The 16,739-nt window shown below is 41.8% G+C and overlaps 1 protein-coding gene across 1 annotated transcript; it reads left to right on the plus strand.

Annotated features, from left to right (window-relative positions):
* Positions 1 to 3,509: 3,509 nt before the first annotated feature.
* On the plus strand, positions 3,510 to 11,283 carry LOC133900449 (pectinesterase-like). The gene is made up of 2 exons (XM_062341603.1): positions 3,510 to 4,664; positions 10,357 to 11,283. The coding sequence occupies exons 1-2, from the start codon at positions 3,611 to 3,613 to the stop codon at positions 11,046 to 11,048; spliced, it is 1,746 nt and encodes a 581-aa protein (XP_062197587.1). The 5' UTR covers positions 3,510 to 3,610; the 3' UTR covers positions 11,049 to 11,283.
* Positions 11,284 to 16,739: the final 5,456 nt, after the last annotated feature.

Consider the following 16,739-nt stretch of genomic DNA (forward strand, 5'->3'; position numbering starts at 1 on the left):
TTGGATCAAGCTACAGATCCAATGATAAACAAATCAAAATGAAATTTTGTCAAATTTCTAATTTTCACCTATAAATGATAGGCAAATCTTCGTAATATCATGAGCAATTTTGAATAAAATCCAAAGGCAAGTTAAAACACATATCGATAAAATGGTTTGAACTATTTACTAGGGCACCCTGTCCTTTTTTTCAATGCTGAATCGACGACCTATGTATAAAAAAAGATTTTTTATTTGAAGAAAAAAATGAATTCTATTCATTTTTATTTTCCAATTATTTAATTAGTTTTCCTTAATGAAATTGAATTATTATAAAAACAAATCATCAATGAACACTTTCTTAGACCAGTCTGTTCCATATTTTCTAGTAAAACTAATACATTTGGGAGGAGCAATTAAATTGTTCAAAAACATATTGTCTATCTGCAAGCAAATCAATACAATTTGGAAAAGCAAGTTGTTGTATACACTTTTATATAATTTGTGAGCAAGTTTTCCAAATTCAAAACCAGTGAGCAAATTCGCTAAAAAAATAGAAGCAATTTATTGTATTTCTAGAAGTAGTTTATTGTATTTTTCTGGGCACATCTACACAATCCGGTAGGCAATTTAAAAACTCACGCCTTCACGCTCCGTTGATGGAGACCCGCTGACCAACAACAATAAGGAGCTCAGATCTGATGAGAAGAAGAAAGGGCACTCATAGAGGTCAAGCGAGACGAGGCGAAGGTCGACTAGCAGCATGAGGTCATCGATGTCCTAGATGTGGTTTTTGTTGAGGTTGAGGTCCTGCAGTGAGGATAGCCCCGCGGCGACACCACCTACGTCATTCCCCACCCCTCCGTCTTCAGCATCATCATCACCTCTGTCACTTCGGTCCACAGTGCCCCAAGACCACGTTGGAGAAGCATGCATGTCCTAAATCATCTAGTTTGGTCCATATGATTAGGGTATTCGAACAGAACATAATAGTATATTTTCGGAATTTTATCTTTTATCTTTTATTTTTTTTAATGATTGAATGACGGAGCTTTTATCCTTCTGTTAAAAAAATTAGAGCGGCTAGTACTTTTCATTTTGTTGCCTGTTTGGCTAGGCTGTATCCAAGCTTCTCAAACAGTAGGCTCTAACAGTTTTGAGGGCAGAAGTCAGACGGAGCTGGAGCCAATCTAGGACAGTAACGAGCCAAGCTCAAGTCACCTGTGTCTACCATCGGCTCAAGGTAACTTAAGTGGAGAGATTTTAAAATATAACACTAAATTCATGTTCTTTTAGGATTTGCCACTCATATCACAATGATTTATGGGGTCACTTTGAGTCATTTTTTTTATTGGCACTTTGAGTCATTGATAAGTGGGATAGAGTGGCAAATACTAAAAGGTACCTGAATTTACTGTTATATTTTGAAATCTAGAAAGTTGGTTTTTGAGCTTAGAGCTAGTATCGAGCTCAACTCAACCAAAGGTCAAACGGGCTCGAGGAAGCTTGACAACATACTTTATTGTAAAAAACTTTCTATAAAAGATCGATCAATGTTAGATATTAGTACTAAAAAGTTAAGGAACTGCGATAAAAGGAGAAAAAATGTAATTCAGAAAGATGTAAATCAAACCTTAACTACTCTATTCGAGCTCGAGCTTTTTAGACTAGCGAGCTTAGATCCAAGCTCAAGCTCTCTTGTTTGAAGCCCGAGCCTGCCGAGCATGAGTAGCTCAGAAGCTTCAAACTCTTTTTACTGCCCTGCGTACAGCTCACATGCAATAAATTGCCGAATGGTCCTTCCTTTCTTTTTTTTGCGGAAACAATGGTCCTCCCATTTTATCGAGTGAGAATTCGATGGGTGTAAAACACCGGCATATAGGCATGGAGCTCTTATTTTTGTTATTTAAGGAATCTTCTTCGCCTAGTGCTAACATCACGTTTGTTCGGCCAAGGAGGACTTAGTTCTTATGGCATGTCTCACGCGGAGGATGTCATGGAACAGCGCATGCAAGGGAAGCCATGCACCTACCTGTCACTCAACTTGCAGGTCCATGAAATATCTATTATTCCTAGGTAAGAAAGAGCTCAAGGACTGCAGTGTCTTAAAAGAAAATGCCTAATCCGCCGCACATTTTTCGGGGTCAGAAACAAGTGGAGATCGAAACGAACCAACGTTTGAGCCGATATGGGGTTTCATAAAGCTGGTGGCCGAGCTTGTTGACGGCTGACCAGACCTGAGCGGTGTGATGCGTGCATACTGCCAGACGACAGCGAAGCGGTTGGACTAGCTGGAGGACGAGAGGACGAGATCGACGCGCCGAGTTTGGCAGATCTGAGAAATTCCATCTCTGCTAATCTGGGATGCAGGCAGGCACGGTAGGGCTGGACCGATCGATCAGCTGGATGAGCGAGCGCGGGAAGCTGCAGAAATTTGACCGGCTGGACCTCTATTTTGGTACGGACGCACACACCTCGTGTGTGTGATCCTCCTTGTTGCTTTCGAGCTAACCGTCTACGAGCCTATACTACTTTGCGCGGACCTTTGTACATTCGTCTCAGAATGGGCACTTTCGACATGAGCAGACCACGTAGTGACGTAGAGGTCCCCTTCATTGATCTCAAAATGGGCCGAAGGCATGGGTATCGACCTTGCAGCAAGGCCTCCATGGTTGATATCCGAGACGACGGAAGCCCATGCGATCCATCTCGCCCTCGGCCAGCAGTGGTGGCCCAGCACGCGCACCGACGAGGCAACGACACCGGCCCTCGCGAACTCGTACAAGTTTCAGGCTGCGCGCCCGGTGCGCCACCTGCTGTGTGGCGTCTCGCAGGAGCAGGCGCAGCCGTCCCCGCGGGTACATTCTGAGAGCCGATTCCTAGAACTAGCATACGTTTATTTGGATTTTTATAAGCTATTATTTTTTAAAAAATCTGCTGCTAATAGAAGCAAGTAAAAAACTGCTTCCGATTTTTTATAATAAATATTGATTTTGTTTCTCAGGAACCAAACTAGCAAAAACAAGCTATTTATTTGAACTCCTTCTGCCTTTTAAAAAGCAGAAACTCAAATAAATAGACCTATAGATTAGTTTGTTTTAGCTTTGGTTTCTAAGGTCATAATACAAAATTAACAGTTAAAACAAGCAAAATCTATTTGTAACTCATCATCAGCAATAAAATAGCTACGATTCAAGAGTACGATTCAATAATATGATAACCTGTATCTCTCGATCATTCCACCAAAATATAAAGCCCATGACTTAAAGCAGACGATTGGCTCGTATTTCACATTTGAAATCTTATACTCATTAAATAGAAAATCTTACAACACTCATGCCCCATCTAAAAACCGCACAAATTTCATAGAATTTTAGAGGATATTTCACTTCGAAATTGCTGTGAAATTCTCGCTTTCAAACAAGGCACTAATTATTTAACGGTAGCTATTGGGCGGATCCCAGTTCCAATGTGAAAGGTTCACTTTGTACCGCACGTCCTCTATATAGCAACGGCGCATAAACCCCTCATGAAGACCCCAACCATCACTCACTCTCCGGCTCTTGCTCCAGTTACTCTCTCCACAGCTATCTCCACTACACGCAAGAGCTAGCTGCCACACAAGGACACGATGCCACCCTTACCCAGGAGACCCAAGCATCTCCTTGTCCTCCTCATTGTCACATTCTCTAGCGCCGCCGCCGCCGCCTCCGACGAGGCTAACACGGTCCCCTTCTACCCCACGGCGGAGGCCGCCGCTGCCGCGCACTGCGAAGGCACGCTGTACCGGGAGCTCTGCCTGTCCACGCTCGCCGACATCCCGGACCTGCACAAGAAGCCCCTCCCGGACGTCATCTGCGCCTCGGTCAACCGCACAGAGGACGTCGTCACGGCCATTGCCTCCAACTGCTCCTCTTACCTCAATGACAGGTCCCTCACCCTCACCGCGCGGGACCGCCTGGCCATCACCGACTGCATAGAGCTCTTCTCCACCACCATGGACGAGCTCCGGGCCACCACCGCCGACCTCGAATCCCCTGCCGCCACCTCCAACGGCTCGGCCCCTCTGGGCACCAGGCGCGCCACCATGGACCACGTCATGACGGTGCTCTCGGCGGGCATCACGAACCAGTACACCTGCCTCGACGGCTTCAAGTACCAGAACGGCAGCAGTGTGCGGCGCTACATTGAGCCCACCGTCCACCACGTCTCCCACATGGTCAGCAACTCGCTCGCCATGGCCAAGAAGCTGCCCGGCGCCAGACCCAGCGCGTCCACGCCGTCGCCGTCCTCGTCGTCGACGGCGGAGCAGGCGGAGACGGAGACTGTGGCGCGTCAACCGTTCATGGGGTACGGGCAGATGGTGAAGGGGTTCCCGAGGTGGGTGCGGCCCGGGGACCGGCGGCTGCTGCAGGCCCCGGCGGCGAGCGTGACCCCCGACGCGGTGGTGGCGAAGGACGGGAGCGGGAACTACACGACGGTGTCGGCGGCCGTGGCGGCGGCGCCGACCAACTCGGCGAAGCGGTACGTGATCTACATCAAGGCCGGGGCGTACCTGGAGAACGTGGAGGTGGGGAAGAAACAGAAGAACCTGATGTTCGTCGGCGACGGCATCGGCAAGACCGTCATCAAGGCCAGCCGCAACGTCGCCGACGGCTCCACCACCTTCCGCTCCGCCACAGTCGGTAAGTACGCTTGGGACACCCCTGCTTAATGTGCATTCTGATTGCTCGCATTGCCACTTCACATCAAATCAATCGCTCGAAGCAGTACAAATCATTGCGGACAACGAGAACATCTCCTGTCCCTTTTGTTAGTTAAAATCAGAGTCACATTGTCCGAGGGGAAAAGCAGTTCTCAACCTGTGATCCTAGTCGATCGCTAGCTGAGTTGGCGGAATCGATTAGCCTCGCCTTTGTCGGATGATCACATATCACATAGCTAGTCGGCGTGTCCTGCATTAATCAATCTGGTTGACGGTGAAACTCTAGTGTTTCGAGAATAGTAAGTAGAGTTGGGAGAAGAAGTGCACAGGACCAACCAGGCACAATTAAGCGCGCGCACTGTGGTAGCAGATGGGATGCAGATTGCCATGGTTATCCATTCCTATCCACCAGATCAGCTGTTGCTCAATATGCTTTCTTCCTGTAGGAATTTACTCACACCAACTAGCTAGCTCGCTAGGACATGCATGTGGTCCTCTGCGCACATCCGCGAACCACCTCCCAAGACCTAAAGGCTCAGATTAATCTCGATCAACGCCTGCTTTTACCTTACGTTTTGGATTTTAAAACTTTAACTATCTTCTTTTAAAATAATTACTTTGGAAACATGCCGATCACACGTGTACATTTTGCCCTGAAAGATACTTTCGTAATCTCGTAAATTCATCAAATTCTACAAATATATTATACTTCATCCCATCATGAATATAAGTCGTTTATGACACGATGCAGTCTACAAAGTGAAACTTTGACCATCAATTTTTATAAAATTATATTATATTAAATAGAAAGAGTTATATATTACAAAATTATTTTTCATGATGAATTTAATAATATCGTACTTATGTTGTAAATCTATGTAGATTTTTAATTATTGATGATCAAAGCTAAAACTGTTTGACTTAAAAAGAAACCTAACTTGTATTTGTGGTCGGAGGAAGTAATAGAAAATAGCGGTCAAAACTTTGAGTGTTTTTGACCGGAGAGAGTACTACATAGGAAAGAATACGTCAGAAATGTGTGTCCGTGCTCCATAAGACAATACATTTACGGAAAGTACAAATAATCACAATGCAGGCCTCTGAGCATTAACTCATACCCATATAAATACTGGACCATTTGAATTTGAAATAAATTCATTTTACTCCCTCGAACTATCATGTTTGTCCGAATAACCTCTGAAAAAGTCTAGCTAAGTGTATACTCCAGGTTGTCTATATGTATTATTTTCTTCGGTTATAAATACTTGTTCTTTTGATTAAAATTCGATTAAATTTTTAAAACCTTGACCGTAAATAACTTCTAAAATATTTAGTTTAAAATATAAAAATAACACATGTAGATTTTTATTGAAAAATACTCTCATAATATTATATTTTTATTAGATATTATAACTATATTTTAATAGAAAATAATGGTCACAGTTATACATAGAATATCGTAAAAAATCAAAAGTGATAAATACTTATAATCGGATAGAATAGTTCTTTAAATTATTTATTTATAATATCTAGAGTACCAAGTGAAAGGACGCGTTTTGTCCATGTATGCATGTAGCACGTAAGTATGTCCATGTTGGCACGGCATTTCCCGGGTTGTCTTTAAGCTAAACTGTGCCCGGCGCCACACATGATCTATTCTAGCCGTTGTGCTGCTGTGCCCTCCTCTCTAAGTAAAACACTCGGTCGATCTGGCAGCTTCCTTCACGATTTGTTCAACACGCTTCTGACCAGTACTGTCAGTTGGCACCATACTGTGTACAAGATTTGCTTGCCCGTTGGTGCTGCGCGGGCGCCGTGCGATCCAGATCACTCGGCATATATGTCGCGGCCGGACCATGGACGTATGCACTCGGCTGGTGGTGGTCGGTAGGGGTCGATGGATCACAGGTCGCCGGCCGCGCGCTACAGCCCAAATCGTCCGAGGCGTCCGTGATCCGAGGGCCTCTGCCTCCTTCTCAGTGTCGGTGTCACAACGCAGTCGTCTGAATGCATGCCTGCCTGGCTATCCGATCCAAACTTAAAGATCACCAGTGCATGCACTACCTGATCAAGAGCAACATAAAGAGCTCGACATGCCATGTGTCGTGTTAGATGGATCTATCGGTGGATAGGATAGTCGAGCTGGTCCGGATGAGTGCCGGCGCCACCAGCGGGGGCAGTGAGCTAGCTCTTTCCGGTAAAGGCATGCCAGGCCGGTAACCATCCACGCACGGGCACGCACGCAGGTTGATGGATCTTGATCGATTTGACCTAGCTGACTTATCAAACAGAGTTTACGGGAGAACAAAAATGGCGAATGCATGCATCAGTGTGTTTAGTTAGAGCCTAACCTGCTGGACACTCTAGCTCCTGTGTGCTTGGCTCCAAATCGAGAGACCGTGTTGTGCATGCATGGCGAGCAGCTAGCGGATGGAAAACACATGTCGACCCCTTATTCCCAGCTGGGGACAGAGAAATCTAGCTGGCCAATTATGCCTTCCTTCCGGCCGGCCCGGTACCAGCACCTCTATCACTATAGCTTGTACAAATGGGGGTGACCCTGGTACAATCTAATGCGCCCTGCTGCCATCACTCACCAACCACCGCTAGTCCTACAATAGGTTACAAGATCTATCTTGCTCGATCATATACCTGTGCAGTGCTTGAATAACAGAGTTTATTAGTCTATATATACTACTACTACATGTTACTGCATGCAGCAGGTAAATAATACTTATCAAAGACTTAATTAGATGTACAAATTGGGATTTAACTATGCTAGTTTGGAGTGCATGCCGCCGAAAGGACAGGCGCCCGTGACTTGTTATTCCTTGCAACGTCAGCATGTGCGCTTGCACCGACAGTTACAGTTCGGAACGTGCGTAAGCATGTGTTCACTTTTTATTTTAGAGCCACGAATCCATGACCATAGACACTATAACCGCTAATAGTGTGGCATCCAACTAGGACGGGCCCTTAGTTTGGCCGTGGCAGCGCCGTGGACGTACTTGGCCGCCAATGCGGTCTGCTTTTTTTAATAAAGTAAGTTTTATTTCAATATCTAATAACTTTCAGCATCTACACAAATAGGTACGTGTGGCTTTTGTTAGATACACGACCTTAGCTCAATATATTTAAAAACGAATTCTAAATAAATCATAAAGGCCTAACTATATAGAGATGAAGATGTATCATTTAGTCATATCTTACTAGTGGAAGTCAAGGAAGACCAACTTATAAGGAATTATATTCTTCACTTACTTAGCATGTGTGGATGAGAAGACTAAGAAAACATATATTTTCTTTATGTCATCTTCGTTGTCGTATGTTGCATCATCATCACAGGATCTCTATATCTCATATTGTTATTGAGTACGCTATGATCCATAATATATTAGAGAGCTTATCAGAAAGCTTATTGGACCTTGTCGAAAAAATTATCAGAGCTTATTAGAAAGATTATCAGACCTTGTCGGAAAGCTCGGCAAAACTCGTTAACTGCATATGTTTCTGTTCATATTATATTTAAAAATTAAATTGAATCAAATTAAATCCAAAATTACATATTTTTTTCTAACAGCTTTTACAAAAAGAAAAAACAAGTAGAAAAAGCAGAAACTCAAGCAGTGCCGAACCTCAAACAAAACCTCCAGCTCGATACCATCCTATGTTAAAGACAATGAAATGGATACTTGCTGCAATGTCCATATATCTTCCATTGCAGGTTGAGAGAATGTCCTCTTTTATATACATATATATATACATACATATATATATATATATATCAACTCACACGTATCATGGCCAAAAATCTTAGCCATCCTCGCGTCTCACTACTACAAAACACCACATATGTAGTACCTTATCAATACCGGTTCGATAATAATCGGCACTGAAGACATATCAGTGCCAGTTCTTAAACTATCGTGCATGAACAACAGCTGAGAAGATAAGAATCGGTACTGATAGTGACTGTATTAGTGCCGGTTTTAGACATAAACTGGCACTAATACATCAGTGCTGGTTCTAGCCACGATGAGATGTACAACTTTATAGTTGAAAACTTTTTAATTTGAGGTCATTTAAATGCCCAAATAATTATAATAAAGTTGTAAAAGTGGTCGATGACAGCTCACATTAAAAAATTTCATAACTTTTTCACACGAAGTCGGATGGAGAAAACTTTATATGAAAATTGTAGCTCTTGACGAGATCTACAACTTTGTGGTTGATCATTTTTTTTTACTTGAGATCATTTAGATATCCAAATAGCTATTCAAACTTTCGGTCAGAAGATGTCAAATGGATTTATTTTGTTACTACTATACTCACGAACGGATGATAGCTGAGATGGTTAGAGGGGTCATACGTACGCACAGGCTGTGAGGTTTTAAGTTTGAGTCTTTGGGGCTGCATACGAGCGAATATCACGTGACTTTGCAAATATTGGGTGTGGTCGGATGGCAACCTTTGATTGGGTGCATCTGATCGTGAAAAAAATTTGAACGATTATCAACAGACACTGATAGTCACTGACTATTAATACTAAATAATTAATGTCGGTTTAAAACTCATCACTGATGATGATTTTAAACCGATACTGATTTGGTAATTTAGTGTAGTGTCTGCTGCCTTGCGCGTCCGCATCCTTACGTCCTGCCTGCATGTGAACGCAGCTTCCCATGCTGCGTGCCCGTCCATCGATCTGTCCTCTTCGCCATTCTGGCTGCTAATTGCTGAAAATTTTAGATGGAGGATTATATATGCTTTTGGATCCTCTCGCGTTCCTAAGATGTGTCGCCGATTTTTTTTAAATTTTTGTGAGATAGTGTCACCGCAACTAATAAAGTTAAAATGGAATGCATGTACTAGATCAAGAACTAAGGTCCAACAAACACGGCATACGTGCGGCCAAAGGCCACTGATTGATTCCCATTGACAAACTAACCTTGCGCCATGCATCTATGCACCATATATATTTTGGTTTTAAGCAGCAGCGAGCACAGTTTAATTCTGACTGAAATATATGGTGCAGTAGGCCCTGAAAATTTCGCATTTTTATGGTCAAATCAAATTCATAGTTCTTTTGGAGGAAAATCAAATTTCAGATACGTAACACAAAGCAAAAACGGGCCAGGGTCCAGTGTTAGATAAACTGGGTTAGATTTATCTACTGGATCAAGACAAAGCAAAACTAAAGAAATCCGATCAATTCGGCCAGTGCTCGTCATTGCCTAACCCTGCGGCCGAACGAATAAACCTGTCAGGCTGCAGCCCATTACGATCTCACAATTCAGTCCATAAACCTGTTTGCTTGATCGAAAGAATTTTGTTTCTTTTTTTCTTATTTGCTTTCTATACTTGTATAAAATGCACAAATTATAGTAGGACTAAACGATCTATCTGTTATTCACTAAATTGATTAAACGATCATCGTATAATCTATTTATCTTTCTTAAATTATCTTTCATATCTACACATCTAATATTTATCTTTCGTACATTTTAAAAATATATTCAATATCTTATTATTTATTTTTATATCTAGATATCCAATATTTACCTTACATACATTATTACACATGTGCAATTACTAACTCTTATAAACAAGAGACGACAAATGCGAGAACACCTGACGAATTCTTCTTCTATATCTGCGTGGTGATGCCGCAGCTGTTGTGGGCAACAACTTCTTGGCGCGCGACCTGACGATCGAGAACTCGGCGGGCCCGTCGAAGCACCAGGCGGTGGCGCTCCGCGTGGGCGCGGACCTGTCGGCGTTCTACCGGTGCAGCTTTGTGGGCTACCAGGACACGCTCTACGTGCACTCCCTCCGCCAGTTCTTCCGCGACTGCGACGTTTACGGCACCATCGACTTCATCTTCGGCAACGCCGCCGTCGTGCTCCAGGGCTGCAACCTCTACGCTCGCAAGCCGCTGCCGAATCAGAGCAACGTCTTCACGGCGCAGGGGCGGGAGGACCCCAACCAGAACACGGGCATCTCCATCCAGAAATGCAAGGTGGCCGCGGCGTCCGACCTCGTCGGCTCCGAGTCCTCGACCAAGACGTACCTGGGCCGGCCGTGGAAGCTGTACTCGCGCACGGTGTTCATGCAGTCGCAGCTGGACTCGCTGATCGACCCGGCCGGGTGGCTGGAGTGGAACGGCAACTTCGCGCTCGACACGCTCTACTACGGCGAGTACATGAACAGGGGCCCCGGCGCCGGCACCTCGGGGCGGGTCAAGTGGAAGGGGTACCACGTCATCACCAGCTCCGCCGAGGCCAGCGCGTTCACCGTCGGCTCGTTCATCGACGGCGACGTGTGGCTCGCCGGCACGTCCATCCCCTACACCACCGGATTGTGAGCGATCGATTCACGACGAGTTCCATAGCGAGATGCATGTCAATAAAATGGGGTGGAATTCATAAGCCGAAGCTAGCATCGATTGGATTACTGTGTTACTGTTGATTCTTTCGTTTTGGGGCTCAGATTGTACCATCTGTATACGCGTGTGCATGATCCGGTATATTAATGCTTGTCCAATGAACGTACGTACTCCGTATCAGTATTTACATGTAAAATCAGGTGTACCTTTTTCTCCTCTTTTTTAAGAGTTGTGATGATTCCGTGATTGGTGAATGACGTAAGGCTGGCGAGATCTCATGTGCGAAGCCATTGAGATTGAGCCAACAATGAAATGAATCGGGTGCATGCTGCTGCGGCTGCGGCGAAGGCCAAGTGTGCAGCCACGGGCGTTGCCGCGTGCCTCTATCGGTGTATCATTCGCTGTAGCGGCGGCGTCCACATGGCACGTGCCTGTAGTGGCTTCTCTCGACGCGCAGCTGTGCGATGATCAGTCTAACCAACGCGACATGCATGAACACGAAGGCTGGAGCTAGATAACGGCCCGAGGTAAATAAATTCGGACGGTGATTGTGTTTTTCTTCAATTTATGAACAACACTAGGATCGCATACATTGGCAGGTAAACAAAAGGGAGAGTCTATTTGTTGACGTTCGAAATTGGTATATTATGATAAATTTTGGTTATAAAAAATTTAGCAGGTCGGAATATTCGGTCATAGGTTAGAACTTTTGGATTTTTTTACACCGGATACATCGGTGTTTAGGAATTTGTTTTCATTAAAGTTTTGTCGGAACATCTAGATCTGAGTCGAACTTTCGGTTAAATGTTTTTGTCCAACCCAAGAGCCCCATTCCGAAATGAATCGGATATTCTGCCCATATTAGAACTTTCGATGTTAAAACTGGAACATCCGATTAATAATTTTTGGCCGAACCTGAAAACCTTGTTCCAGAATGAAACCGGACATTCCGGCCATATCGGTACTCCGGTCTAAAGCAAATTCGAGTTTTAGAAAAGAGACCGAGTCAGATTTGAATAAGAGTTTTGATAGATTCTGACTTAAAACGGGTAAAGACTATCCCTCCCTATAAATATATAGGGGCATGGCCGATTGATGGCGACAAACATCCAATTGAATCAAATCAATTTTATTATATTTTCATTTTTACTTTCTTCTTTGTTCTAGCTCTTTTTGCCAACCTTAATTGCTTCTCATTCTTGATCTCGACGACTAAGAACAAACCGCGAGCTATCTATGCTCTGACGGAGTCCCTCTCGAGCGTGGTTGACGATGAAGGCTCAACAGCGCAGTGCCACGATGACGGTGCTGCCCACTGAGTACCCAAATTGGAACTTCCAGTCGGCTGACCAGAACTTCCAATCCTTTCAGGAAAGTTTCGGTTCAACTTGCACATAAGGTGCTCAGTGTTTGGCATGACATCTTTTTACATCAACACTATTATCTTAATATTTGAGGGGAAAAAAGAACCACCACATTCATTTTCAAGACCACAAAATTATCACATTAATAAAGAAAAGATCTAGACCACTCATTGTTATGAACATCTAAAAGTCTAGATTAAACCAAAGAATCCATATCAAATACGATTAATAAATAGGAAAATTAAGAATTAAAATATATGAAAAATTAACAGTTCGATTTCATACGGTTTGAGAAGCCAAACATCTTGAAAAAAACTTAAAACTTGAATTATTATAAAATCAAATTAAATTATTAAATAGAATCCATGAAAAATACAATTAATCAATGGCTAAAATTCATAATAAAAATAAAAAAATTAAAAATTTTACTAAGATAATAGATTAAGAAGCATCATGCAGTTCAAATTCGTCGCATCAAGTAGGCAGTAGGCAAGGGACAACATAGAGGCAAGACAAATATATTCTGATTTTTATGGGATATTACACCAGATGCATAATTATGACGGTTGATCAAAATGTATATAAATTGAACCAATACATGTATATAATTCATGTAAAATTTTAGAGCATAAATAATTTTCTCTTCCAATAATATAATTTTTTATCTCTTCTTCTAATTTTATATGATTTGTAACTAAATATACTAACCTCATAAAAAAACTAAAAAGACTAATTTTTAATCAAAAGTTATCATAACAAATATTGCAGCAAGGCCAATCATGCTATCTGCATGAGCCACCTTACTAGTTAAAAAAATAGATGAAGTGGCTGACGATGAGTATACAGACTATATAGGATTATCATGCATAAAATAAAGTTATGCCCTGTGCGCTACAAAAGGATTTAGACCATGTGGGAAGATGTATGTTCCTCAGCTTACCCCAAAGGTAGATGAGGATCCTCGAAACTCGGACGGCTAGGTGAGACCTTGAGGATCCTCTATGCCCAATGCTCTGAACCACTTATTGGTGATCTACTGTCATTTGCCGTGCTGCGCTGAACAACAAATGTGAAAGGATGAAGAATGCGTATCTTCAGTTGCGCTTATGATTATTTCGTTTGCTTCTCGCCTATTCCACTACTAATGAAACACACTTTCTTATCTCTCTATCACTGCTGATTCAAAGCTTCAACAGTTAGATCAATTATTGATCCCTTTGAATAGGCAATGATAAGTTTACGGTATAAAAAGAAATGATCTCCCATGTTTAAGATCGAGCAAAATACAAAGAGCAGCTCTATTTTTACTGAATGGCAACTATTTTTGTGATGTTGTGCTTGGAGGCTTCCAAATTAGGAGAAATACACATGCTGTAAGTGCTTCAAGGTTAGTAAATTAGTGATTTAATGGCGATAAACTTTTTAGGACCTAGAGCTCCAATTGAGCTCTAATGTAGGGAATAAATTACAATTATATCTCGTTGTAGATGTGTGTGGATTGCGTAGATCAAAATCTAGCTCCAATCAAAGGTTTAGATGATCTAGTTCACATATATAGCTTTTATTAAAATTGTGATTTTTTATGTACATTTTTTTATTAAATCGATGAATTTTCTCGAGTCATTTCATAGAAAAATGGTTGAATAGATATTTCATAGTTCTGAGATGTGTGTCCATTAATAAATAATAATGTAAAATTCTATGGATTGCACCTCCAACTGCTTGACGCAAGCGGTCATTGCAACATCTAGTAGACAGCTCCTTCGACCTAGGCCAAGTGACAGAAGGAGATGAGCTCTCAAACATGGACCAATCAAGGCGTGTGGTAATCCATCAGTAGATGAATGCATCTGATATTGTATGCTTGCTGAAATTAATTTACTCTAGATTTTGAAAGATTGTATGTTTATTAATTCAAGGGGTTTAAAATAATTAATATAATATTATGATAACCATAAAATTATAGATAGACCAAAGATGGAAGTAGGATGAAGACCGTTGTTGTCGAGACCAGTTTAAGGATCAAACTAGTCTCATCTATGTGTTAAGCCTATGAATTAATATCAATACATTGTTACTTCATTGATGATAATCATTACAAAGTCTCATCTATGTGTTGAGCCTATGAATTAATATCAATACATTGTTACTTCATTGATGATAATCATTACAATATCCATATCTTAATCGATTAAATCATTTTAGAATAATCCATCATCAGCGAACTCTTCAATACCTTCTCCAACTGAGTGTTTGCTGATAGCAAGAGTGAGCACTTGTTGTACTCAGCAAGTTATAGAAAAATAATATAAATATAAAGGCTTAACAATGATATGGCAATATGACTCTTTTGCATAAACAACATTTAAGTAAAAGCATTTGAAAAACAGTAAATAATTAAGTAATGACTGTAAATATCCAACTACCTCAAGATTACAATCATCCTGACTTAACCAACCTCCCAACACCTCAACCAAGGTCTCTAACACCAAAGTTGAACAACACCTCAATCATAGATCCCACCACCATGATTAACCAAACTAACAAAACCATAAAGTTCCAATCATGTAAAAATTTTCTTGCCACTCTTAACCTTGAGTACAACTGATTAACTAATTTTATACTCTGTAGAGGTTGCACACTTTATCCACAAGACATGATCATACTCTTTTGCCAGTATCGGTCAGCATCTTACACACTTCTGAGGTGTGTGCTAAGTTGACCACTTCAAGCCTGTACAATGCCCCTCTCCGCATGTGCATATTGTTAAGATTTCACCGCCATGTGAATACATCTCAACAATGGAAGTCCCCTCCTGCGTCAATGGAACACCCAAAACCATACCATGGCTACAAGGATGACAAGGGAAATATAGGGTAAAGCCTAACTCTGGGAATTCCCAATAAATTATTAGCATGCATATTTGTAAAATAAAATATTTTAAAAACTAGGATAAATATGTTCAAGAAAAAACTTGCCTTTATTGTACTCACTTGGGTCTTCAAAGTGTTGATCATGCAGTCCTTCTAGCTCATCCGGAATGTTGATGTCTACTAAAAAATAAGCAAAAAGATAACACATAAACACCAACATCTAAAAAGAATCAAATATCACATAACAAACATCATCACACACAAGATCATGATTTTTCGAACAATCCGATAAAAAAGTAGGTTAAAATAGAGCTACAGTTAACAAGTTAGGGCTTCTGAAAGATTAAAATAGGACAAAAGGTTATATACAGATGAAATTATATTGCAAGAAATTTTCTAGAATTTTTTTAGAGCCATATATAATTTTTTGGGACTTTCTAAGATTTTTTTTGGATTTTTATATCATTTATTTGAATTATAAAACTATTAAAAAGAATTAAATAAACCTCCAAAACAATATTAAAATTATTTTCCTAATTATTCCTATTTTCTAGATTATTTTTATACTAGAAAACTAATTATTGTGTAATATACAGAGTTTATGACATCAACAAACAGAGATAATTAGAAAAGAAATAAAAAAAAGTTAACCGGGCATGACATGTAAGCATGGTTGGCTGACGCGACATTGCCACACAAGCAAAAATGTTGACATGGCTTGCTGGCTTGTCCTCTGACGTGTCTTAATAGTGTTAGCGACCGGCGATGAGGGTGTCATTATGCTCATTAAATCACGCGAGTCCAATCTAGATCTAACGGCCAAGATCTAAAGTTGCGAAGGGGTATTCGACCTTCTAATCTAAACCATAGACGAACGATCAGATGGTTCGTAGTGTACCTCAATGAACTCTGATTGGAGTGCGGCAGTGCAATGTCGGAGTGCAGTCGAAGTCGCGTTCCTGTTCAAGACCTTTGATAGTGAGTGGCGGAAAACGATGCTGAGCTCACGAGGAACTCATTTTGCTAACACGTCATTAACGAGAAGCAGCGCAGAGAACTGGCGACGGTGAGAGGCAGCTGCTGCTATCTGAGCTCGGCAGTGAGGGTCCCTGGCAGCAGATTTGCCTCGGTTCTTTAGGGAAAAGCTACGGTGTGTCGAGATGAAGGGCTATGGGGCTCATATTTATACCCACTAGGTGAGAGAGTTTGAGATCGATGCAAATTAGGGTTCGGTGGAGTTCGACGTCCTTATTCCAATCCAAGCTCAATCTCCCTCAGTTTATCTCTATCTCAACTTGGTTTTGAGGGCTTTTGCGAGTCCATGTGCAACACGATGACATCCTTCTAGAAGCCTTCATACTTGTGATCCTCGACATATTTGTTCCGTTTGGGTTTTGGACCAGAAAAATAGAGATAGGAGAGGGGATGTGGGA

The sequence above is a fragment of the Phragmites australis genome, chromosome 2 (assembly GCF_958298935.1).
Source record: "Phragmites australis chromosome 2, lpPhrAust1.1, whole genome shotgun sequence".
Classification (NCBI taxonomy): Eukaryota; Viridiplantae; Streptophyta; class Magnoliopsida; order Poales; family Poaceae; genus Phragmites; species Phragmites australis.

Bases quoted from the DNA above. Each gene is read 5' to 3' on its own strand.
- LOC133900449 (XM_062341603.1), top strand. From the start codon at position 3,611: ATGCCACCCTTACCCAGGAGACCCAAGCATCTCCTTGTCCTCCTCATT. The intron at 4,665-10,356 runs GTAAGTACGCTT...GTGATGCCGCAG, and splicing joins CTTCCGCTCCGCCACAGTCG to CTGTTGTGGGCAACAACTTC.